At 35.2% G+C, this 27,866-nt stretch overlaps 2 protein-coding genes across 4 annotated transcripts in view; one reads left to right on the forward strand and one right to left on the reverse strand.

Moving 5' to 3' along the window:
- The first annotated feature begins 4,073 nt into the window (after positions 1–4,073).
- On the forward strand, positions 4,074–12,080 carry LOC144964813 (dynein light chain Tctex-type protein 2B-like). 2 transcript variants are annotated; one of them, XM_078899471.1, is made up of 4 exons: positions 4,074–4,252; positions 6,892–7,457; positions 8,444–8,533; positions 11,682–12,080. In XM_078899471.1, the coding sequence occupies exons 2-4, from the start codon at positions 7,245–7,247 to the stop codon at positions 11,880–11,882; spliced, it is 504 nt and encodes a 167-aa protein (XP_078755597.1). In that variant the 5' UTR covers positions 4,074–4,252; positions 6,892–7,244; the 3' UTR covers positions 11,883–12,080. The 2 variants fall into 2 exon arrangements, with proteins under 2 accessions (XP_078755597.1, XP_078755589.1); XM_078899463.1 differs by lacking the exon at positions 4,074–4,252 and adding an exon at positions 4,282–4,499.
- Positions 12,081–18,396: 6,316 nt separating this feature from the next.
- Positions 18,397–27,866, reverse strand: part of LOC144961152 (structural maintenance of chromosomes protein 6-like) — a 48,000-nt gene continuing 38,530 nt past the window's right edge. For both annotated transcript variants that reach the window (XM_078894448.1, XM_078894454.1), the window contains exons 22-26: positions 26,831–27,085; positions 25,982–26,043; positions 24,463–24,706; positions 22,501–22,598; positions 18,397–21,019 (exon numbers count right to left, since the gene is read on the reverse strand). In XM_078894448.1, coding sequence (XP_078750574.1) covers positions 20,914–21,019; positions 22,501–22,598; positions 24,463–24,706; positions 25,982–26,043; positions 26,831–27,085 — 765 coding nt within the window. In that variant the 3' untranslated portion in view covers positions 18,397–20,913. The remainder of the gene's footprint in view (positions 21,020–22,500; positions 22,599–24,462; positions 24,707–25,981; positions 26,044–26,830; positions 27,086–27,866) is intronic.

Below are 27,866 nucleotides of genomic sequence, written 5' to 3' on the forward strand. Positions count from 1 at the left end.
TATGGATATTTTATGGAACAAAAGGTAAAATTTATCAAAAGTTACAGTCTATCTATTTTTAGACCAGAGCAAATTATTGCGCTGGTGTGAACAAAACGAGAATTATTCGGAGCCTGATTTTCAGAATAATTTAGTCTTATATTATTATTTCTGCAACTATTAGATTTTATGTAAACATATTTTCAATACTGAAAGTGTATTGCCTACAACTCAAACTACAAAATTGGGAGACCTATATTGTGCGTAAATTTTTCCGGTCCCTAACGAAAATCACTAGGAACTTGTTATTGTTTACGTTTGGGGCACCTAATTATACTGCTCTATATCAACCCATTCATCAATGGTCCAGGGTGCTATTCACCAACGAAACCTTAATTTGAAATCGATTAGATCAACAGACGCATGAGATGTTCTCAAAGAATAAACCACAGATTTGATGAAACAAAGGTTATGGCTTTGTCATGGTGTGGGGAGGGATTGTACCCGGACGTAAAACGCCTTTGGTTCAAATTGAAGGAAGAATGTGTGCTCAAGAGTACATAGCTCAAGTTCTTGATCAACATGTTGTTCCTTTTATTAACAATTCTAACAATAAAATGGATGTATATATACATAATGGCCAACCCCATAGAGCACTTGTTACTAAACTGTTTTTACAAGAGCATCGTATTGATACAATGATACAATACACAGGTTTGTCCTGACCTGAACACAATGGGAGCGACCTATATTCAGGTTTTCGTCCAACCTTGTCCTCGATCACATCATTTGTTGCTGTACAACGATTGGACATTTCTCAATAAATGTAAACACGCTGCTTTGTTTATGAAAGTTGTAAACATACCCATGAGTCATGTTTAGTGAAATGACCAATATAACGTTGAATATTTCTCAAACTGTGAACACTTTTCACTATGTGGGTCATTTTGAGCACACTTTGCAATGTGCCCAATAACCTCGAGCACGTGGAAAGGTAATATAGATCATCCCCATTGAGCATGTCAGGAAACCCCCAAAAGATGCCAAATCGTTGTTCCAGCTACTAACAAACTAACATGTGGAATGAAATGATGAAGATTACGTGTCAAATTGACTGCTTCCATGGCAAAACGTATAAAGGTACTGAAGAAAGAATAGGATTGATACACAAAACAATAACACAACATTGTTGCTATGCAAAAAAAAATTCGTTCCGTTTTAAAAGGTGCTAGAATTGTGACTCTATTTTCTGTTATTGTAATTATGGTCATTTTCGTGTCGTATATAGATCGTGATAAATTGATTACATTTGATGTAAGTACTTAAATTTGAATTATTTTTATGGAACTTACTTTTTAAAATGACTGCATTTAGAAATGTTCTAATTTTGTTATTTTGCTTGGCTCTTCTTCAGCTCTTTGTTTCTTTTCTTCTTTTGAGTTCCACTTATATAACATCTGGTTGATATCTTACAAATAAAAACACAAAAATTATAATTGTGAATGTATGGATATTTTGAAGGTATTCCTAGCAATTTGTGAGTCTGTGATACTCATGGATTCCGTGTTCATACTTTATATAAATTGACGTCACTCAGCTTTTTATTGTTATTTTATGCCAGCCATTTTTATGAGTAGTTCTCGCTAAATTGTATGAATCAGACTATAGATAGTTCGAAGATGACGTCACTCAGGCCTTTGTTATTGTTTTTGCCATCCGCGTTTGTGAGTTGTTCTCACTAGATTGTATTAACCTGACTATAAACGTTCATGGTTACACAGAGTTTGTGTGTTGGTCCGTTATACTTTCGGATGGCAATGTTGTGAACTCCTTGGACAAGCGTATTCTATCTATAAACGTTTAAGGTTACAAATAGTTTTGTGTTTTGGTAAGGAATGTCCGGTTGGCATTATTGTGGGGGATTTTTTATAGTAAAGACATAATATCAATTGGATGATATTTATTGATCAACCGACTCATCCACGGAGTATTGATATGACAACCATTTTATGAGGGTCCTCGTGTATTATTATTATTATTATTATTATTATTATTATTATTATTATTATTATTATTATTATTATTATCATTAGTAGTATTAGTAGTAGTAGTAGTATTATTAGTAGTAGTAGTAGTAGTAGTAGTAGTAGTAGTAGTAGTAGTAGTAATATTATTACCATTACTATCATTATATAAACACAATTGGCCCAGGTCTCCGTGAGTCGAATCAGATAAATGATTATTCCTCTGAAATATAAAATCAGCTGGGACTCTATTACTGAAAGAAAAAGAAAAACAAAAGGCAAACAATGCATTGTGTCTCTACAGCAATTTTTATTCTTTCAAACTGAAGGGTCACACATCACTGATAATTCGAATGGGTAGAAAAATAATTGCCTGCTGGGTCAGGGAGCTCCACCTCAACTAAGGTGCAAATGCCCTTTGTTTTTGTGTGCTCTGATATTATAACGCTATAATAATATCATGACGTCACTGTCTCGGTGTTGTTTCTATTCGGAAATTATGCGAGATTCCGCTGAAATGGCAATTCCCAGCAGTACGGAATCTTTGCACTTAAGCATTGCTTGCTGTAATCCAAACCGTCAATGAGACGAGACTCGATGCCTGAATCTGTTATAGAACGAAATTGACGTCACTCAGCTCTTTGTTGTTTTCAACCAGCTATTTTTTATGAGTAATTCTCACTAAATTGTATTAATATATATATAAGCGGCCAAGGTTACACATCGTTATGTGTGTAAAAGTTTTTCATTTTCTTTTTACTAAATAAAGATGAGCAGCAATAGATTTATATCGACGTGTACTTCCGAATTCCGAACTTATTTGCTGGAATGCTGTGAGTAAAAAGCTCACAGAGGCAACTCTGTTAATGGCCAGGTACTCATTTGTCACCTGAGTACGGTGAGAGAATGTGAATAAAGAGCCTTTTCCAAGGGCTCAACTATGCGCCGAGCGAGACCCGAACCCAGGACCTTCCGATCCGAAAGCGAGTGTCATACAAGACCACATAGCCGCATATATATATTATATATTTGGTTTGACACGTCTTATAAATCGCGCTAAGCGACCAACTGCAAATTTTGTGGATATTGTCCTATGTAAAAAGCTCCGGATTCTCAGTCAGCCTCGAGTTCCCAGGGTTTTTACCAACGGACTGGACATGAACATGGTCTTCAACACATTAAAAAGATTAATTTTTTAAAATATTATCCCTTTCTCTGTCTCTTTCTCTCTCTCTCTCTCTCTCTCTCTCTCCCTCTCTCTCTCTCTCCCTCTCTCTCTCTCTCTCTCTCTCTATCTATCTATCTATCTATCTATCTCTCTCTCTTTTATCCTCTCTCTCTCTTTAATCCTCTCTCTCTCTCTCTCTCTCTCTCTCTCTCTCTCTCTCTCTCTCTCTCTCTCTGTCCTCTTTAACTCAGCGAGATTGTAGCCTCAAAATAAAAAGAACTCGAACATTTATATGGCGCAATAGCTACTGAACGTGCCCAAAGTGCTTTACAGGGGGTCCCTAACCAACAGCAACACTTAATACATGACGTGACATGATGCCAATAAGGAGATATCATAAATTTCCTTTCGACAGTGTCAATACTGTAAACGACCCGGTACTCATTTTAAACTTGAGTTCAGTGAGAGAATGTGAATAAAAAGCCTTTTCCCCCGCTCGGGACGGGACTATAGGCCCTTCAGACTCAAAGGCGACCACGTAGCTTCAACCTCGAAGGCCTACGCCTTCATATTTGGCCAACAATCAGAAGATCTGAGGCTCAATTTCTAGCTAAGATAGGACCGACTTTGTGAGCTTGCTTCATTTAATATTATCTCTCTCTGCTTTTCTGACAATGTGTCATTTCTCACTTTTCTGCCGTTTTAGCAAAATGTCTATTTTAGCGGTTTGCTATTGTGTCGAGTTTTACGCTAAGTGGATACGATTGACTAAGCTGCCGTACTCTGTAGAAACACGTTTTAAAAAAAATAATTTTAGCCATAAAACTCGTCCTTCTACTATCGATCGATTAAAAATGACCCTCATCTTTTCCTAAAACTCAACCCTGGGTCTTCCAAAGTACCGGGTTTGAGGGAAGTTTGTTTTTTATTTGGAAAGACGGGGTCCATTTTCATCGATGGATATTTGAAGGACGGATTTTCGGGCCAATAATATTTCAGAAACGTGTTTGTTCAGAGTGCGGCTGTAGGGGATAAATGGAAAGAGGATCAAGCGAGGAGGAGGTGGGGGCATTGATGACAGGTGAACGGTATTGTTTTCAGGTGTTGGGTAGAATACCTAAACGATCAATTGATTGATTCGGTGACCGGGTAGTTCTCAGATAAATGTCTTTCTAATCTGATTGACGACGGTGCTTTGTTGGATTGTTGTATAGGATATATTCGTATTGTATCGCCAAGAAGCATCGAAGACGTTGACTCTTGTTTGATTTACATGCATTATATCATTGTTTGGATTACATATCGCTGGATGGATTGATTATTATATAGTAAGATAAGATTGGATTCTTGAGTTTGAATTGTTTATATAGAAAAATAAATTGATACAATCAAAGCGCTTAACAAAGCCCCTCGAATTGATTGAAACATTTAATATGTGAGCCGAGGCCTCGCAATTGTAAGACAATATATGATTTTAATTTTTTAAAGAAATCATCGTGTTGCTTACCAGGTACTCAATTAACAGCTGAGTATGGTGAGAAAAGGTGAATTAAGAGCTTTTTTTTTTTTGCAAGGACTCAACCTTGCACCGCCGACAGCGGAACTCTAACCTGGGGATCCAGTGTTATCGTATTCTTATAAAGAAACAACCCGTTAAAAAAACTGGGCTTAAACACTAGTCTTTCAACTACCAATCGATTAAAATGATCATTATCTTGTTGAACCAGGGACTGGAGTTTAAAAAATCTGTTCTTTCAATTAAGGCAGGGTGGTCAATCATCTAGACCTCTACAAAAACTCAAACTCAAAGCGACACCGTTAGATGTACTTTTATTAACGAAAAGTGTTTAGGTTTACAACATGCATTTGATTTCATAACATTGCTGGTGATAATAATAATTTTAAAATCCAATAAAAATAATGATAGAATTCACAGTGCCAACAATGATACTACAGATGGTAACGATAATAGTGTCTGAAAATTTTCTTTCAACATTGTTTTTTTCCTTTAAACTCGTGAGATCCCGGATCTGAGAGTTTTTGTCAAGATGAATGTCATCTAAATCGATCGATATGGAGGAGTTTTCTGGTGAATTTTTAAAATAAGTGTCTTTCTAGAGTACGGCAAAATTAACTGGTTATGCGGGTATCATTAATCTAATATTACTGATTTATAATTCTTCATATTTTTCTTATGACATCATAAAGCAAAACTAATCTGGTTAGTTTTTCGATTTTACTTGTTTCATTTTCTCTAAATCAGCTTCACAATAACAACACTGGGAAGCTCGATTTACATTCTAATGGACTTGTTATGACTAGTTGTAGAATTCTGCCGAATTCTGAAAACACACGTTTTAAAAACTGTGGTAAGAAAAATCCCCCTTCAACGCGTTTCCATATACACACGAACACCGGGAGGATTGAATGTCTGGAGTGACAGGATTAGTGTGGTGTGATAGATAAAATTGATGTGTATAAGATTTGGGCTGATGGATACAGTGTGCCTTTGCAACAGTTCTCAAACCGAGGACTTCCTCAAAGTCCCAAGTTTGAAATTTTTGACAGGATGACACGATGGATACGAAGGACGGGTTTTCTGGCCAAAATTTTTAAGACGTGATTTTTTCCCCAGAAAAATTGTTTTATTGCAATTGTCTCACAGTTGATCCAGACCATAGCATTCCATAAATTTCAGCAACGTTTGATTCAGATTTCATTTTCTTAATGAGAACCTTATATATCATTTCGTTTGGGGGAACTTTTATTTTTCAAGCTTCTTTTCAAATTTCAAACGATTGTATTTTACTGCAGTATGACCATTTGTCTTAAAACGGTATTACACTGCCGTGAACATAGGAAAACATGAATACAGAGTTGAAATGATACGAAAATGACATTTTTGTTCAACACACTTTCAGACATAATATCCACTGTACTCAATATAACTCAATCCAAGCGTCATGATTTTGACCAGACATTTAATCTTTAGTTTGTAGATAACATCGGCATAATACTGGTTGGAAGCGATTGTCACCAATATGCTTTACAGAGAAAATCATAATAACAAAAATAAATTTTAAATTTTTAAATGACAAATTGAAAACAATTCGTAAAGTTGAAAACGCCTAACTTCTTACTAGCTATCGATGAACCGTAAGGCATGTTTTCAATCTATTCTTAGCGCCGTCAAAATGTATTTTAAAACATTATTTCAATGGCTAATGAAAATAAAGCTGAAAATACGTACGATTCTTACACTTTTGCTTTTTGGAATTCTGGACGTGTTCCCTATCGCTGCAGGTGCCTGCTTGTGTGGGTTGAGAACAAAGTTCGAATTTCAAAACGAAATAGTGGGAAAAATATTTTATTCTACCCCTCAATCGATTCCGGTTTCTCTAGATAAAAGACACGTTCAAAAACATTTAAATGAAAGGTACAGCTCTTTAAAGAATCAAAATTTTATAAAATTTAATCCTTGATAATCTGATGTCACAAATTAGTATTGTAAACTTGATATCATTAGGCGTTACAATTTTGGGGGAGGGGTAGAATAAAAGTCTTTTCCAAAGGCTTGCAGCAATGATGCCCGAGCCAGATCTATACAGAACTCGGGAACTCTGTCTCAGGTTTAAAACATATTTGACGCATTAACATTAAAGTGTTTACTCCATGTAAAATAGAAACCTTATATTTATATTTATACTTTTTTTCCAACAGATTTGGACCTCGACGAAAACTTCCTGAACAAATAATACGTCATCAAGAGATTGCCTCTATTGAATTTGTTTACAATCGTGAGTGATAGAGCCCAATAAATACTCCACGGGGGGCTTGATATAACAACTATGCTCACCAACTGCTGAGAACAAAACAAAAGTCCATGCGTTCAGTCATGTCTTAAGTCTCAATATTTAAATGGTTTTTAGGAACCATAGTTAGGAGTGTCGATATTTAAGTACGAAGCGTGAAGGATCGATTACAATTTCGACCAGTTACATATTTCTTGTACAGTTTTGTATTTATTCAGAGAGATAAAGAAAAAAAAATTAAAAAAACAAGCAAAACAAAAAATGAGCACCGCGGTGAAACCACATTCTACACCAAATGTACGTCGAAGATCTTCATTTCTAGAAACGGAAAGTACATCAAGATCTGCCATGATTCTCACATCTGCTCACAGCAATCGAGGGGGCATATCAAGGGGAGGGCACAGCATAGGCGCCTATGAAAACAGCTATAAACTAGAACCTGAACAGAAAGCTTCCAGTATCAGAATGGAAAAGGCAAGTCTTGTGGTGTATTCATTTGTCTGTGTCTTTGTTTGTGTGAGTGTGTGTGTGTGTGTGTGTCTGTGTGTGTGTGTGTGTGTGCGGGGGGGGGGGGGGTTGTGTTTGTGTGAGGCTATGTGGTCTTGCGGTGTGACACTCGCTTTCGGATTGGAGGATCCTAGGTTCGGGCCTCGCTCGACGCATAGTTGAGTCCTTGGAAAAGGCTCTTTACTCACATTTTCTCACTGTACTCAGGTGTAAATTGAGTACCTAGCCATTAACAGCAACTTGTCTCTGTCGGAAACAAATTGTAATATCGCCTATCAGGCGTCATGTCTCGTTCTACATGTTACTACGGGTTGCTGTTGGTCAGGGACCCTATGGAAAGCGCTTTGAACACGTTTAGTACATTTTGCTCTGTATAAAATCTCAAGTTTTTTTTTGGGGGGTTTTCATGTTTTTGCGTTTGTATGTGTGTGTGTGTGTGTGTGTATGTGTGTTCTTAATACAGATATGTAACGAGGATTGTTATCTAATAATAATAATAATAATAATAATAATAATAATAATAATAATAATAATAATAACAATGATAATAATATTATGATAATAATAATGATATTATTAATAATAATAATAATAATAATAATAATAATAATAATAATAAATAATAATAAAAATAATAATAATAATAATAATAATAATAATAATAATAATAATAATAATAATAATAATAATAATATAATGAATAATAATAATATAATAATAATAATAATAAAATAATAATAATAATAATAATAATAATAATAATAATAATAATAATGGAGAAGAAAAAACCCCTCTCCATTCAAGATTGAGATTGGTGAGTCGAATGCTCAAATGTGAGGTATTAGGACCGGAAAACCGGATTTAATATGAAATTGCAAATAATTGTCTTCGGATTTGTCTTTTATTATTGATACGCACATCAAAGACAGTGTATATTTCGTCTTATGTTTCAGGTGGTTAAAGTCACATTAGAGGAACACCTCACAGGACGGGAATACAAAGCAGATGATGCTGGACATCTAGCAAGAACGATATCGGATCAGGTGAATTGTCTTACCGTAACGTAATCAAAGTGTTTAGACATTTTAGTTACAGTTACAGCTTGGGACACCCCGATAACTCAGCTGGTAAAGAACGTTACTCACAAGATAATAGATTGGTTTCGAATCAGGTTAAAAGCTATTTATAACATCTCCCTGTTTACAAAAAAATAATTGTTGAGTGGTTTGGTTCGTTGGATTTGGCGGAATTATTTTTGCAATTAACCATATTTTTCTCCAAAATACCATCTCCCTGGTAATGGGGACCACCACTCTGATGAAGTGTAGAAGAAGAATGAAGAATTTGTCACAAAAGACAATAAATGGAATGTCATAGGTCTCTTAAGCCCCCCATAGACGCGCAGATCTCATCGCGGTACAGGCACTGCTGGGTCGCTATGATCCGATCCCTGCGTTTATCGCAGATGATTTTTGCCCACACACGGGGAGATATTTTTTGAGGCGATCGGCGATCGGGGGCGTGGCAGTATAAAAAAGTGGACAATTTTTTTCGGATTTTCGCTGTTTTCACGTTGGATTCGTGATCAGCGTCAAATTTACAATAGGTTTGATACTAAAAACTGTGTGTTTACTCCAAAAATTGGTGAAATTAGAAATAAATTTTAATTAATAGTGAGGCTATGTGGCCGACAGAACCGATCCCAGTTACTGTCTGTTATTCTATCTTTCGTCTTGCGCACAATAGTGATTACTTCTCACTAAATTATATCAATTAGACTGTTGAAGGAACGAAATTGACATCATTCCACTCTTTGTTATTGTATGAAGGCAGTCATTTTGGTAATTTGTTCTCACTAAATTATATCAATCAGGCTTTAAACGTTCAAGGTCACTCGTAGTTTTGTGTGACGGTACGTTATTTCCGACTGGTGGATGTTGTGAGCATTTTACCTAAACTCATAGCATCAATAACCGTCCAAGATATTCGCATCATATGTAGCAATAGCTATAATACTCTAACGTGTCGAGAGAGAGAGAGAGAGAGAGAGAGAGAGAGAGAGAGAGAGAAAGAGAGAGAGAGGAGGAGAGAGGGAGAGAGAGAGAGAGAGGGAGAGAGAGAGAGAGAGAGAGAGAGAGAGAGAGAGAAAGAGAGCCAAATTTACTTGCGCTATATATACCGCTATATTCAATAAAGGTGCTCAAATCACTTTATAAGGGTCCTTGGCCAACATAAAAACATGTTAGACGAGACATGACTGTTAAGCGATATTGCAATTGTTTCCCGACAGAGACGACGCTGTAAACAGCGAGGTACTCATTTTACACCTGAGTACGGTGAGAGAATGTGAGTAAAGAGCCTTTTCCAAGGACTCAACTCTGCGCCACTCAGAGCGGGTCTCGAAACCTGAACCTTCCGATCCGCAAGCGAGAGTCATACCACTTGATCCATCTCAAAACAGGGAGGGGCATTGTTCTGTCGGCCAAATAGCCTCAATATTAATTAAAATTTATTTCTAATTTCATCAATTTTTGGAGTAAAAACATAGTTCTTGGTATCAAACCTATTGTAAATTCGACGCTGATCACGAATCTAACGTCAAAACAGCGAAAATCCGAAAAAAAATTGTCCAATTTTTTATACTGCCACGCCCCCGATCGCCGATCGCCTCGAAAAATATTAAGCAAGGCGGGTTTTGCGAGCGATCGACCGTCCCTCTGTTTATCGGCCAGGTATTTGGCCACACACATTGCGTTTTCACCCTTCGGCGTCTGAACCAGGATCAAAACCGGGCGTGTATGGAGCCTTTTAGAAAATCCCTATCGATCGAAAGATGTAAAAAAAAATCCGTCATATCGACCGATTGGATTGCAGCAAAATATTCGTTCGTTGTCTGTCATAAAAGCGCTATTTGAATGTTATATTGAAAACAAATAATTACAACCTATATTTTATTGTCTTGACATAGCAATATAGTCTAGTTGAATATGACACCAGAGCATTATTTGGATATACCGCTTTTTTTCTTTTTAAAACATCAAGCGTTGAACAGATAAACTCTCTGTCCAACTGCCAAAACTAACGTCCAAACAAACTGACAAAGAGATAAAATTAATCCTTTATTTGTTTTGTTTTTTTAAAACAAGCATGTATAACTCGTTTCAGTAAACTAAAGGTAAATAAAAAATTAACGAAAATAAATTGAATGTTTGATTATGGGGAAAACAACTGAAATATTATTTTGAACTTCACTTTAAAGTTCTTGGTATTGTGACTTCAAAGGCACTTATCAACTTTCTTTTAATTAGACTTAATATTAATATGTGTGTTAGGCAATGTATACACACACACACACTCTCTCTCTCTCTCTCTCTCTCTCTCTCTCTCTCTCTCTCTCTCCCTCCCCCCCCCCCCCCCGCCAATGCCTCTTTTTTTCTTCTCTCTTTATCAATCCCTCTCGCTATTTCCTACCCTATGAAAATCGGCTTACTGTTTTTCTTTCATTTCCCCTGAGGACTGTCAATTCACACTTTATAGCCCAGACCAACACTATAACATTCTCGTCGAAATTCTCTTGCTACATTGTCTATTTACATTGGACGTTTTGGGACAGATCGAGCTTACGAAGTAATTCAAAATAATACATTCATTATATTAATATGTATATTGAGGAAGGGTTCCCTATTGCTAATGCTCCGATGTTTATTCAAACAGCAACATTAATTACTACTATTGCGAATGGGTACCAAAACCGAATTTTCAAATTTAAAAAGTGCAGTGATTTACTATTGATCTGCGTTAACTTGCAATATCAAAAACGTATTTGTATTCTTTAATTTAAAAGAAAAATAATGAATGTTAAATTTTTAAGGAATTTAGTTGTTTATCGCAAACTTTCTTGATGCCAACTTGAAGCCCAACGATTCAAAGATTTTCTCGTCTCTAAAAAAAAAAAAAAAACAAAAAAAACTTGTGGGTACAACAGTATGCAGAGAATGTGACCAATGGTTAACAAGATTTGTCATTCACTAAGTCAAAATAACAATTAACTTAATTTTCATACTATGCGAGAAGAGATAAAAATAAATAAGTCACGCTACCACCTTTACCATCTTCATCAACATCCATTTTAACACATTTCACCCCCCCCCCCTTTCCAATTCCTCCATCTGTAACCTTAAACCCCTCCAGATCAAACAACGAGCCAAGAAACTGGGACTACCAAGGTACAAATTTGTCTGCCTGGTTTCTATTGGACCCCAAGATAATGCCAGCATCTCACTGACAAGCAGGTGTGTTTGGAACCTCAAGGTGGACACCTACGCCGAATACGTCTTTCAAAACTCTTCCATATATGCAGTCGGTCTTTTATATGGACTTTATTGTGAATAGTGATTAAGTAAGCTAGGTTATACATACATAATTTTCGAGGGTTAAGAAAGCGAGTCATGGTTGGGGAAATATTTGGAAACAAAGTTTAAAAATATTGTATTTTACCCCCCCCCCCCCCCCTTCTATCTCTCTCTCTCTCTGTGTGTGTATGTATGTACGTCTTTCTATACAAATTGCCTAAATTAAAGCTTTGAAACATTGAACCTACACATAATATATATATATATATATATATATATATATATATATATATATATATATATATATATATATAAGAGAGAGAGAGAGAGAGAGAGAGAGAGAATTTTACGTTGTGAAACTTATCTGATTGCCAATACTTATTTACATAACATGTGTTTACTGAGCTTGATTTTATTCAATAATAATCGTCTATATGATTACAATTTTGTCTTAACCAAATAATAACATCTTATACAAGACCAGTTACAATCCTGGGGGCACAAAGGCCCCGAATCGCAATCTCTCTATATAAAATTGAAGAAGACACGTCTTAGTCAAGAATGGTGGGAAGTACTTGCCGGTGATTAGAGTTTTTCCGTAGACTCGCAATTATCTATTGTCTGTCCGACCGTTTAATGCTAGATACGAAAAAGAGAATTTTTGGATCCTTAGGCAGCTTTTTTGTTTTCTTGTTCTTCTGTAACAGCTGATGGAAGTCTCGATAATATTAACAGATCCAAAATATTTAGTGCGGGCATGTCGTGAACATTATGATATGCCATGTAATGTTTATTTTCAGACATATTCTAAAAGTCAAGGGAAGAGAAAAAAAATCCCTACTCTAACGGGTAATTAGTTCGATTACAGGATTTGAATGACAATTTACTGAAGCATAACAATAAAGGATTATAACACGCCCGTAGTGCGTGGAAAATGTTCTGTATTATTATCTGGTATTCTTTCTTTCGTTATTATATTTTAGTAAAAGACACACGTAAAAAAAATAATTAATAAATAAATAAACAACGGTGATCTTTCATTATTTTGTTGAGTTCTAAGGTTCACTGACAAAATGCCTTTTACACTTCGGACAGACATATTTTGCTTCATATTAGGCGTTTAGTCACTGTAAGATATAGCTAAATTATATATTATATCAAGTACGCATAATATTATCTGCATTGCCTGTCATTAAGGCCATGGTTTACAACAATATGCGAAATTACATTGTTCGTTCCCTTGCAAGTGTAATAATTGGATTATATGTCGAATTAAACACGAGTATAGAATTAAAATCGTATTGATTTTTTCTTATTGTATTCTTACACTAACAATAAAACAACCATTCAAAGTCATATTTACGTGAACGGTGATTTCCATAATCGATATACAACGTGGAGGCAACTGAAAATTCTGGGGGGAAAAAAATGGTAGACAACGCGAAGCCGAAGTCAATCACGTTTTCTGAAGAGTCAACCAGACATCAACAGTTACGTACCGTAAGATCTAACACCATCAGACCCAGTTACCAAAGCAATATATATATATATATATATATATATATATATATTTATATATATATATATATATATATATATATACGTACATATTATATCGGTCCCGTTGCTTATTAGTTGAGGAGAGTGCTCTATCAACTGAGCTATCGGTACCCCTGGTGGTGTCCGCCGGGTTCAACTTCAATTAATTCTGACAGTGAAACGCATTTGACGCTTTGGGTTTCTCCATTAAAAAACATGAGCTTTTATACTTTTATTTTATTATTATATTACATTATGAAGACGAGGCGCTATTTTTATTTTCGAGTGATTAAAATATAAAATAAGCCTTTTCTCAACTTTTTGTCGCCCACATGTCTTGCCTCCTGTTCAAAATTTTCTGATCCAAGCGATATTGAGTCACAAAGGACACAATGTACCAAATTAAGAAATTAAGGAGCAGGCACCGTTGGAAGATAAAGAACTGAACACGTGTGTATGAAACTGACAGACAAAGCAGGAAAGAAAAATACAAGAACACAACTCCCCAAAAAATCAGTCGACCTCGACTGGGGATCGAACCTCAGCTACACTTGTTCAGCTTTTGACACAATTTACCGTACCATGTTTACAGTCGTTATATATATATATATATATAATATATATATATATATATATATATATATATATATATATATATATATAATATATATATATATATATATATATATATATATAGTATATTTATATACTCACTTTGACGAAGAAAAAAACACATTACATTAGCACAGCTTCTTTGCAGAAATAAAATTTGTTTAGAGCAGAGTGTGTGACAAATTCCTCAGCTGAAGGTGTTAGTGCTACCCCATTGACGTTCATAGAAAAATGAAAAATGTAGACAGTGCGTGTATTTTGAAGATGCAATGGTGAAGTGTATCTCACTGTCGGATCACAATATTGCTGGCCAATCACGCTGACAGATACACAAGGTCGACCTGAAATAGAGATTCGAATGTTTTCTCTTTCCATCGTCCTCCTGATCAATTCGTTGACATATTATAAGACTTATGGCCCAGTTATTCCATACACCAGCCAGAAGAGCGAAAAGTCACACGTTGCCAATGGAACTGATCAAATTATAGATCGGAATTAAAAGCACCAAAAAAAAAAAAAAAAAAAGCAAGACAAAGGGGACTGTCGGCGCTTGCAACACTTGAGGTCATATCAGCCCCAGTTAAAAGGGAGAAATGGGAAAGTAAAAAGTTCTAGAATTACAATTAAAGCACCCAAGTAAAGGGAAGACAAATAGGGGAATTGGATCAAATAGGAAACAGATGTAGATTCCAAGAGCACACTATCAAAGTACTTAGTTTAAGGTCACCTAAAAGTCTCATCCAGATACAAGCACAAATACCTACTAAGATAAGAGGAACACACATTTTTACAAATCATATATAATATGTGTATAAAACATAATACTGTGCATAACAGAGAGATGATTTACAAGGTAAAAAATATAATATCCCAAAACTAACTATACATTTGACTGTTTCCCTCTCAGCCAGGGCCAGGACAAAACCAAGTAATCTCATTCCAAGACAAAGACAGAAAGCAAGGAAAATAGATATAGGGGGATAGAAGTATCTCCCTCCCCACTATGGGAGGAACCCCAATGTGCCTACTTTGACATGACCTACAAGTCCCATCCAGGCACAAGCAAAGGATCCCACTTTGAAGGACACACTCAAATGTTTACTTATTCAAAACGAATAACTATAAAAATATATAGATAATAGAGAGATGTTTTACAGGGAAAATATCATATCATATCCCTATCACTTAAGAATACCTGCAGGACCATGAAAAAAAAACCGGGTAAACTCAATCCAGAACAAAGAAAGAGAGCAACATGGAAAGGGAGAACAGGATAGATGACAAAGCAAGAGACCTCTCCGCCCACCATGGGAGGTCACAAGATCCCACCCAGCGAGGAAAGATTCACGGGGAAAAAATATGTTTCTCACACAGAAATCACTCTCATTCGCCTCCAACAATTCTCTCACAGAGCCAGGGTTGTTTTGTTTTGTTTGTTTTTAAGGGTTTTACGGCGCTTGCAACACATCTAGGTCATATCAGCGCCAGTAAAAAGGAAGAAATTGGATAGCAAAAACATTCTAGATGTACAATTAAAAGTTACTTGTAGAAAAAGTAAGACATAGGGGAAATGGTTCAAATAGGGAACAGATGTAGATTCCAAGAACACACTATCAGTGTACTTAGTTTGAGATCACCAAGTCTCACTAAGACACCAGCACAGGAGCCCACTAAGAGGAATACACTCAAATGTTTACAAATCATATCATAAAAAAAAAATAACAGTACATAACAGAGAGATGATTTACAAATTTTAAAAAAATATCATCTCCCATAACTATAAATATACATTCGACACCTCCCAGCCAAGGACTCTGACCAGGGTCAGGACAAAACTAAGTAATCAGTAATCTCATTCCAAGACAAAGACAGAAAGCAATTGGAAAACAGATACAGGGGGATAGAAGGCACAAGTAGGTACCTCCCAGCCCACTATGGGAGGTCGGGAACCCCACTTAGAGAACCAGGGTCTGGGCAAAACCAAGTCACCTCACTCCATGACAAGGATATATTATAGAAAGGGAAAACCAACAGATTAGAGAGAAAACCCTATCCATAGTCCTCACCAACCACCTGTCTGTAAACAGGAAGTTGATATGTAAAAAGATTCTAGATCTTGACATTTTATTCTGTTACTTTTTAAGCTTCTTACACAAGAGAAATATAGTTCAAATAGAGTACAGAAGAATATATCAAGAGCAATTTATCTGTGGATCGAGTCTAAAATCACCTGTAAGTCCTACTCCGATACATGTATGAAATTCTGACCATGCGGATACCTTAAAATGATGAATACTATTTTTAATTTAATAAAATAAAGGAGATGATTTACAAGTAAAAAGATAGCTCATACAAAAAAAGGAATGATAGAATTGACTGTTTCCCTCTTGGATAAACGCACTAGCCAGATTTAAGGTAAACTCAAGCGAGTACAATCCAAGACAAGGACAGACAAGAATGTGGTAAGACGGAAACATATTATTAAGGGGCCTTCCCAATTATTCATCAGAGGTGAAAAACACACCAAAACGAGATGTACCTTCAGAGCCATTTGGTCCATGGAGCCAGAGTGTATCCTGGTTTCTAAAGCATGAAATGGACAATAGCAATTGCTTGCTACCCTTCGGATAGGACGCTAGTCTATCGCAAAGTACTTCCCACCAGATCTAAGAGACCCGGATACCCAATCACTGCTGGATGGACAGAGGGTCCAGAAAAAATCTCGACTGCACCCGGGATCGATCTCGGTTCCTTTGCGTGTAAAACGAGTGCTCTACCAACTGAGCTAACGGGACCTTGACCACGAGATGTAGTTTTAATTAAAGAACAAATTAAGACAAGAGAAAACTGGTTAAAATATGGTCTAGGGTAGATTCAAGTACAATCTATATATATGTGTCTATTCTAGAGTCCCACCAACATGCGGACATAGGATTTCTGGATAACGCGACAGACTTAGTCTTGCAAAAAAATATATATACAACAAACTGATGACACCAAGGAGAGGTGGTTTACATTTACATGGAAACAAATATTTCTAACAAATATATACATCCTGGGCTTCTGAATGTTTCCCTCACAGCAACAGATATAATGTTTGTTTGTTTGTTTGTTTGTTTTTAAGGGTTTTAAGGCGCTTGCAACACATTTAGGTTATATTCGCACCAGTAAAAAAGAAGAAAATGGGATAGTAAAAAGTTCTAGAATTACAATTAAAGCACCCAAGAGAAAGTAAGACAAAGGGGAACTGGGAACAAATAGGGATCAGATGTAGATTCCAAGAGCATATCACCAATGTACTTAGTTTGAGATCACCTATTAGTCTCATCTAGAAACAAGCACAAAATCCAACAAAGAGGAATACACTCAAATGCTTACATTATACATTCAAAATAACAAATATAATAATAAATAACAGAGAGATGATTTACAAGGGAAAAAAATATCATCTCCTAAAACAATAACTATGCTTTCCCTCCCAGGCAGGACTCCGGCCAGGACAAAACTAAGTAATCTCATTCCAAGACAAAGACAGAAAGCATGTTGGAAAACAAACATAAGGGGATAGAAGACAGAGTATGTATCTCCCTGCCCACTATGGGAGGTCAGGAACCCCACCCAGTAATGTTTGTTTTTAAGGGTTTTACGGCGCTTGCAACAAATATAATCACCAGTAAAATGAAAGAAAATTGTATAGATAAAAAAATTCTAGAATTATAATTAAAGAACACAAGAAAAAGACAAAGGGGACTGGTTCAATTAGGGAACATATGCAGTTCCCAAGAGCATACCATAGTTTGAGATCACCTTAAAGTCTTACCCAGACTACCCAGACGCAAGCACAGGTCCCACTAAGAGGAATACACTCAAATGTTTACAGATCTTAATACATTCAAAACAACAAAAATAACAGTACATAACAGAGAGATGGTTTACAAGTAAAAAAATATCATCTCCCAAAACATACACTATACATTTGACCATTTCACTCTCAGCCAAGGAGCCCGGCAAGGGCCAGGACAAAACCGAGTAATCCCATTTCAAGACAAATACAGAGAGCAACTCAGAAAATAGATAGACAGGGATAGAAGGCATAGCAAATGACCTCCTTCCCACCATGGGAGGTTAAAAGACCCGCCCAGGCAACAGATGTAAGGCAAGGGCTGAATTAAACCAAATGGTCTCATTCCAGAATAAGGACAGACCGCCACATCATAACAAATAATAACAGGAGGCAGATCAGATGGGCTAGAAGACACAATGAGTGGGATCCCCAGCCAACATCAAGGGCGCAAGAGCCATTGGAAGAGGAGGACAAAGAGAAGGAGGAGGAAGAGGAGAGAAAAAAAGGAGAAAGATATTTCTAAAAGATTAATTACTAACAAACACAGTGACTGAACAAGTTTTTTGTTTGTTTCTTTTTTAATCAACAATTTTATACCAATCTAATAAGTAACAAGATTATACAACAAACTCTTTAGTTTTTAAGAGAAAAATAATATTAAAACGTGATGCGAAAATAAAAACTGATCGTGAAAATTGTACAAAAATAATATTAATATCATCAAGAAAATCAAATGCTTCATTAAAAACGTGCATTTTACTCTCTGACTTAGGAAGAGTTTGCAAAAGGAATCAGCAGCTATTATCCAATCCAAAATCCACTTCAATAGAACATGAAGTAGTGAATCAAAATAATCCCGTAAATAAAATGACAAATTGGGAATGGAATCTTTACTATTAGTTTGACCTCTCTATCAAATATTTCAATTGAGCCTAGCAGTTGTTATGATTAATATTGTATTTCAATATGTAATGTGCTTTATCAAGCAAAAAATCTAATTTTGTATGTCTGTTTTGATTTTTTCTTTCAATGTCTTTAACAATTTATAGATGAAAAAGTTGGTCATACTTTTGATTTGGAAATTGCAGGAAAAGATATATCTATAATATTAAATGTTAATATCTAGAACTGCTCTATTTCTTATCACAGTTACATAACAAAATTAGACGTAAACTTATGAGCAAGACAGTTTCAGCAACAATGATCTATGATTTTCAATGATATATGACACGAAGGTGCTGATTTAATAAAATTATTGCTTCTAAGGGATGAACTTTCTTATTGGATTTTTATGATGGCCTCGAAATTCACCCACAATTCAATACACCATGAAATTATTGACTGTTTTCTTATATATATATAACCTTTAAAAAATTGAAAGTTTGATCCCTGAACTGTTAAAAAAAACAACTCAATTTTAATATTTGATGCCAAAATTAATGAAAATTGCCACCACACACCCCCTCAAAAATACATTGTTGACATTGCTCAACACCCACTGCCCATAAATTACATAAGCATTCTTCCAATAACCCGGACAATAATACACAAAAAAGAATATATTTGACATAGAGCCACACCCAAAACAGTTGAAGAGGAATGGAGAAAAAGCAAACACGAAATTCATTGCCAAATTTACCAAAAACTGAATTGAAAGAAACAAATCATTGCCTGCTGCCCCAAATGACCCAATTAATTTATCTAGTGGCATGGTATATGGTAGTGAATATTTGTGGAGGACAATGAAGAAAATAACCCATAACCAATTTTTGTCAACTTTTCATCCCATGACTTAGAAAGCCTCTGCTGGGTGATAAATTTAAAAATTATTGACCAGATTCTAACCTATCTACTCAAAAATTGCTTTAAAAGCTGTTTTCATCTGTATTGACAAAAGTTGGAAAGTGAAAAAACTGTAAGTTACGAACATCTCTGATATGTGACCCAAACATTCTCACACTGCGATCTGCTTTAAGTGTTGTCAAAAGGATATGCCTACAATCCTTTTTGAGGTGTATTGGACAAATTCTGAGACAGGACTACTTGGAGATGGACAGCGGAGGTCTCAAACCTAAGACGATTGGCCTCAGCTGAGGGAGAGCCCAAAAAAAATGGTTCGGAACAAAGATGAATGGAGGACCTTTGTTGCTTTCCTAAATGCTACCTGGTAAAAAGGGGAATATGTAAACAAGTGAGTATTATTAGAGATGTAATAATAATAAAAATAAGCATATTTCTATTGCGCCTTTCGTCGAAACCTCAAAAATTAGTTGCAGACTTACACCCAGACTAACTGGTAAATGCCCGAGTGTAGTTAGAAGGTCTAGGGAAACCAATTATAATCATCATTATTATTATTATTGTTGTTGTATTTATTATCATTATCATCGTTAATATTATTATTATTATTACTATCATCATCATTATCATCATCATTATTATTATTATTATTATTATTATCATCATCACTATCATCATCATTATTATTATTATTATCATTATTGTTGCTATTATTATTATTATTATTATTATCATTATTATTATTATTATTAATAATATTATTATTATTATCATCATTGTCATTATTATTATTACCAATATCATCATTATTATTGATCATGTAAGATATTATTCTCAACAGGAAAATCTGCTTCATTTTAGATTAAAGTTTAATACATGCTATTTTAATCCCGGATTGTAATACCAAAGAAGCAGATTTATAACCAACAGTTGAAAAAAACCTGTGATAATAAAAATATACGATCATGAACAGTGCAACCTTAAAATATAACATCTTTGGAAATAATAAAAAGTTGGCAATAATGAAAAATGGGAAATCTAAAAATTTCCCTTTTCTTAACTCTATCTAATTTTTAAGTAGGCAGGTCTGATTTCATAAAAAGAAGAGATTTTTATCTCGTCTTCCATTCTTTGTTATAACCAGGTTTCAATGTATAATATTAACAAGCATATCATGGATAATAAGTACAAATTGCACAATATTTGAATAGTGGTTGCATGAATTTCATTGTTCTCTTATTTAACATTTAAAAAGATTTAACAGTGTTTTTACAATCTAGTACTGAGACTGCGACTGAGAAAAATGTAAGGTATTCTGACTTTCGGAACGTTCTGGATCAGGCATACGGAATATCCTGACATTAGAGATCTTTCGCAGGGAGCTGTAAAAGAAAAAGAAAAAAAAAAGAAAAAAACGAAAAACAACAATGAATAATTATGAGAAAATTTTCTTTGTGTAAAATAATATCAAAAACAAATAAAAACTGTTTTTCTCTAATGATAAAATAATTTGAATAAAAAATTGTGCCATGAATCATGGAAAATAAATTACTTTCTTAGGGGGTTTTCAGGTCCGTGTAATATTTTGAGGATAAAAGTATTCAGTAGACCCAACACTTAAACCAAACAAACAAGCAAAAAGAAATAATAAAAAAACCTGAACAATTTTTAGGTGGGGGGGAGGAGGAGGCGGAGGGGATCCATAATTTGAAACAAAAAAAAATCCAAATAACTGCATTAACCCAAATCTATTCTTATATTTTAAAAAAGGTTGGATGTCAAAATTGTTCCTTACAGACCATGTTAAATTTTTGCCAACAAGCATGGAATTACTGGCAAATCTAAATCTAAAAATGATAAAACAGATTGATTTACAAGTAACTCGCAAACCTCTATTAAATCAAGGGTATTTCTATCACTTGTTGACCCGAATTATTATTTAGAAAATCTGCAATAATGACATAATGATCAATTATTTGATATTGGGAATCACCATCTGGCTGATATGTTACCAAAATCATTAGCTCGTACCTACTGACTGTATTACAAAACTGATTTTATCCTCAATGGCTCAAAATATTCACCACAATCTTTGTTAATTTCGACATTACAGTGGTGCAATAATTAAAATAGATGAGTGCTTGTTCATAATAGCCTTTATTTCTCTGCAAATAACGCAGGTTCTCCACTAGTGCTTTAAAATTGACGTAGTGGAGTTTGATTTGATCACAAATTTATTTTGTACATAAGTTGTATAAAAATTTCACCAATACTCAATTGAAAATTCTGCTTAAAAAATACAAATCCGGAAGTAAAAAAAAAAAAGCTTTTTAACAAATTTTCAAAATTCATCGATGAAATCTGTATAAGTAGCGGGTGTGAGTCAGAATGACAAATTAAGGAGCAAAACTGGTATAACATAAAGATCTGAAAAAGTGTGTATGAACAGTGCCAGGCAAAGTAAAAACATCCCTGCCTCGAGGCAGGCTGATATTTTGGGCTGGTTTTTTTCTGGTGTCTTTCTCTCTGCTTTGGCACTGTTTCATACACACTTTTCAGATCTTCAGGTCTGAGTTAGTAGCTTTATTCAAAGAATACTCAACTCAAAGGCCTGGTCTAAGGCTACATAGATTTTGTCCACTCGGCAGTTTTTGGGTATCTGGGTCCGATATACACTTGGTGGAAATTTCATTGTAAAAGACCACCATCTCATTCAAATGATAGCTAGCATTTGTTACTGCCCACTTTAAGTCCAACTCTAGCAATCTCAGAGTGACCTATTTCCAACAAATTAAATTTAAGGCTATAAACTTCATGAATAATGTAAACGTTACCAGTTTGACATTTTATAAAGAAGGCTCACCTCATGTCTTGTGGAGTTAGAAAGACAAACTGTAAGTTTTTGTGCATGTCAGCAGTTTCCATCATCATGTCCATTGAGATGCGTCTGCTAACCATGTCCTATACCAGATAGGAATTGAAACATAAAAATTCTTACAAAAATGATTTTCATTTTTAAAATATTCTTCAGAATACATCTATTTTCACAAATTTTTGTTTGAAATTGTTTTAAAAAATCTGAGAGCACTGGAAAAAGTATCAAAAATCAACACATAAATAAAAAGGATTTTTTTTTTCTTTTCAGCCTGTTTTGAGAAAAAGATAAATTTAACACAGGCGTCCAAAAGGGCAGTGCCACAAAGTGGGTAAAATGGGTTAAGTTTCTTGCTCAAAGAAAAAATAAAAATGAGTTGACATTGGGGCATCCTCTGGGTGTAAGTGCAATGCCTTATCCACTTCATCTTTAATCATTTTCCATGCCATACATCATTTGTGTGTATTGAATCACTACAAATAATTTCTATACTGAATCAATATAAACCTAATATCAGCAAGCAAGGACATCCCATTGATAATGAGCTATTTTAAATTTTCCAAGTAAGATATTGTCAGGAAGTCTGCACACGATGATTATATCAATTTTGACGCACTGATTAAAATTTTTTTTATTGATTTTTGGATGATGAATATATTCCTATTTTCATACTTAGAAAATGTACCCACTGTTCACAATGAGAGCTAGAATGCAACCGGTCAGTGAATATAACTCAGTCTACATTCTGAAAGTACCCCCCCCCCCCCATTTTTCTGGACACCTCTGCTTAACGAGTCAAATTTGGTGCCACACCTTTGTCTGATTCAGTCCAAAAATGGACTGATGAGTGCAGGGGCCGTTTTAATGAATGCAGACTCACACTTAATCTCTAACTATCTCTGACTTTAGTCAAGGACTTGAAAAAATCGGATTTCATGTGAGCTGACCAAGCAAGTCCCAGACTAAAATCACGACACCTTCGGACTAAGTTTGGCCAAGTTTTAGTCATTTGCTGAGGCAGGACTTCACAACCTTAGACTGAGACTAGTTAATAGGTTAGGTCATAGCATCAACAAGATAGCAGCTATTTTTAGATGAGAGAACTCCTATTTGGAAGGAAAACACGTCGGTTACGAATGACAGAGGCAAAAATGTTCTGTCACTGTTCTGTCGCTATTGACACTGGCTTTAAAAAACTATAAGATAGGTGTAGATCGTTGAAAGTACAAATTTTTGTGACAAAAACTTTTTTAAAATACTGAATCTAATCGGCTCGTGAATTGAGAGTGAAGGAAGACTAGACATTGAAGGATTTGCGTCAAAGAACAACCAAAAAAAATTATTTGAAAGTGTAGTGGAGACAAAATTTATTCTGCTGGCTTTGTAACTGACTTAAACATGTGATTCAACAGAACATTCTTTATCTTTTGTTTGTCTGTCTGTTTTTGGTTCAATTTGTTTGAGTTTCATTGAAACTTTCATTGTCTTAAATATGGACCAGTCATCATTGTCGTCTAGCAGTCCAAAGTCAATATCACATGATTTGGTTCATCATGACAAAAGTAAGTGAAAATATAAAAAGAGCGAAATATTATTTCTACCAGATGTGTTGCTTATTTCTTTTTGGAAATCTTTTGCGTTGAAAGTATGAAAGCAGGTATCTTACATGCCATTATGTAATCGAGAGCAGGATGTTACCAGCACAAAACAGCCGAATTAGTCACCGTCCTTACAACGCCCACTTCTAGGCCGACTAGCTTGTCCGAGATTAGAAAACATTCATGAAATCCAATTTTTTTAGTCACTTGCTTCGTTTAGGCTGAAGACTAGCAAGTCATTTACTAGACTACTAAATAACTAAATCTAGTCCTCGTTCATGAAAATGGGCCCCAGCTTTAAGATGTTACCATCAGGCTCTCTTCAAAATGTCTCAACCTTAAAGAAACATACCATAAAGACATCAAACTCATCCAGGCAGCGAAAGGGAGATTCCATGGCCTCCCAGAGAGACAGAATGAAGCAAACAGTCGAGAATGATCTCTCCCCTCCAGACAAGGACTTGAGATCCTTTGTCTCCCTGCCTCCTCCCTGGTCCTGGGAAGTTGTTACCTGGATGTCCAATGTGCCATCTTTGAAGTTAAAGTCCATTTTACCCTTAAAGGATCTGTGGTCCATCTGCATGAGAAAGTGAAATCTGGGGAAAGGATACAAAGTAGATTTGAAAAACGATTTATTTTCATTAGAAAATCTCACAACAATCCAATAACAGGTCCAAGCAGGCAATATGATTAACATCTTCTTTGATTATTATTGTACATACCCCCTCTATTACCGTACCTGGCTCAAAATGATCGAATCTAAATATGGTGACCCTGTTTATAAGTACTTTAGATTCAAGCACAAATCCAGCATTAACTTTGAAGAAAAAAATCAGAATTAGTTTCAAAGCACAATCCAGATATCTCTGTTTAATTCCCAAGGACTGAGTTTAAAACGGACACCACTGTACAAGAGAGCTGGACAGATGAAACAATGCAACTGACTCAACCGGGTAATCTCTTTGTGGCAAATCAGGGAGCAGCATTCAGGTATGGATTTAAATGCCAAATACAAAATTAAGAAGTTGGAGACCAAGTAATGACTGTCCAAAAGAGGAGTCAGTATATGGAGTGGTGATCTTATCCCAATCAAATAACTTGTAATCCAGTGAATGAGCAGTCATACAAATAAGTGGTGCCATAAAACCTTTACCATCTTCTTCGTCGATGTCATGGATGGAATAGCACCTAAGCGATGGAAGACTGAAAGAAAATCCTACTTTTTTTGTAGATAAGAGGTTTGGTATTGGGCCAACCACTAAACCCTTGAAAAAGTCCTTTCAATATAGAAACCAGTAACACATCAAACTTCATGGTCCTATTCTCCATGAAGAGGGATGAGAGTAAGGAAGGCTGCAATTGTTAGGGATTTTAGGCAATTGCAACATTGCTTGGTTCTTTCATCATCAGTAAAAAGGATGGGATAGTAAAAGATTATAGACATAGAGTTGAGATGCATTTAATTACAGAAATATGACCAGGGGACTAATTCATGTATGAAACAGAGTCAAGAACAATCTTTTTGTATGATTAATACGGACCATCTAAATGTTCCACCAAGGTGAAAACATAAGACCTGCCAAAAGGAATACACAAAGATGCTTTTTTAAAATAACTAACCTCATATCAGAGAGAAATGAATAAACTATCACCTCTCTGAAAAAAAACCAAATATATCCGACTTCACTGGGCAAAAACCAAAATGAATTAGGACAACAAGTTGCATAAAAAGGACAGATGTTAAAGGAGGTTGGGGGGGGGGGGGGGGAGCAAAGAGAGCTAAGATTTCACCATCATTTTAGAATTAATTTAAATGTGTTGTTTCATCACTCTTTGTGAAATATAAAATGAACCTGTAATATCAAACTCACTTGGTACGATCTGCTATCCTCTCTCTCATACGTTGATAAGCCACACGTCGTCTGCCCATCACCTGTGCATAAAAGATGAGAGCAGAAGAGTTATAAAGACATAGAATCCACTGAAATCAAACCTAAATTTACTATTGGTTACAAAGTTTATTAAAGATTGATATAAGAAATATGTTGTTAATGTCTGGATAGGATGGGAGGAGGAAAGAGAATGAAGAGATAAGGGAGGTGGGGTTGGCAAATAAGATATGTAAAGATTGTAACATGTGTCTGTTATCAACTTCTTGCACCATCTGGCTAATGGAGGGTGAAGTAATTTTCTCAAAAGCACTTAACTCTATCATGTCGTCCTTCAGAGCCATAATGCATGGAGTCAAGAGTTTATCATGGTTTCTGTAGCCTTAAATTGACAGCAACAATTGCTTTATACCTTTTAGATAGGGTACTTGTCTATTGCAAAGCACATTTTGCCAGATTTATTTATCATAACCACTTACTCCTGGATCAACAGGAGGGTGAGGCGAAAAGCTCAACTGCACCCAGGATGGATACTGATTGTGATAGGCCTGCTCTATCAATGAACTATTGAGACTCATTTGAACTATATCATGGTTGAAAAAAAATCAAGGGGACCAAAGAAAAAAATATCTGAACAAAAAAAGGCATTTCACAAACCATAAAATAATGGAAGTTAGAAAGCAGCTAAAATAAGTGTTTTCAGAATGGGTTCTTCCACAAACACGTGAAATGAAAAAAAAAGCCAAAACAAACCCAACACCAAAATAACAAATTATCTAAATATAATCAACAATGCTTTTATTATTCATTGTATCTTATAACCAGACATACCTCGTGTAGTTTTTCTACATAACACTTCAACTGTGAAACTTCTCTCAAAACTCTCTGAAGGCCCTCTTTTTTTATAGCATAGGTCTGTGTAATTTCTTCCTCATTACCGTGCTCATCTTCTTCTTCCTCTATACGTTTCTGAATTTGCGTTATTTCATTTTCCACCTCGTCCACCCGCCGTTTGGTGGCAATAGGATCACAGATTTGAAGTGCCTTTTCACGATGAGATTCTAGCTGCTTTTTAAAGTCTTCAACCTGAGAACCAAAGAGATTAAAATTGAAAATAAAAGTTTTAAAAAAATGTTTAAAAATAAATCAGTGATGTTACAAATCCAAAATTTCACATTATACAATATTTAGGTGATATCATGTAATACATTACTACCAGTATACACACATCTATTCCAGGTATATTATATCAATAAACTATTTATGAGTATTTTATAAGTTGTAATTTTATTCTTTCTATAAAACAATTTATAATGCCTACAATATTATGGAGATCACGATAACTGTTGGCTCAAATGGCCGTTTCAATATCATTAACTCAATTTATGCTTATTGGTTATTGCAACTTGGTGTTCATGCGACTTATCAAATTATAAATGTTTATTCTCTTAAATTTGCAAAAAGTAGTCACTCCATGATTTTTACAAAAAGAGATTTAATTTAAAACCAGTCCTTGAATAACTCTTCATTTCCTAAGTCAAACACGCTTCCTAAATTTCATTTGTTATTTCATTATCATTGATAGGTTCAAAGTGTGACACAAGACATGATGATATTGATTTTTCCTCGAATCCACTGGCCTGATCTTTATCTGCGGAAAATATTTCACATGACTAAACCAGCGTATCCGCTGAAGATTATATCACTGAAAAATATAAAATCAAACAGGAGAATCATACTTGTAGGAGGAACTGTGAAATTTTGTTATATACATAGTTTGTTAAACAGATGTAAAGTAATGGCATCTTTTTCCTTCTGATTGAACAATAAATATGAAAATCTAGTTTGTCATCATGTAAATGGCAGA

The sequence above is a fragment of the Berghia stephanieae genome, chromosome 1, assembly GCF_034508935.2.
Source record: "Berghia stephanieae isolate SIO BIC M18660-M18661 chromosome 1, UCSD_Bste_1.3, whole genome shotgun sequence".
NCBI classification, from domain to species: Eukaryota; Metazoa; Mollusca; class Gastropoda; order Nudibranchia; family Aeolidiidae; genus Berghia; species Berghia stephanieae.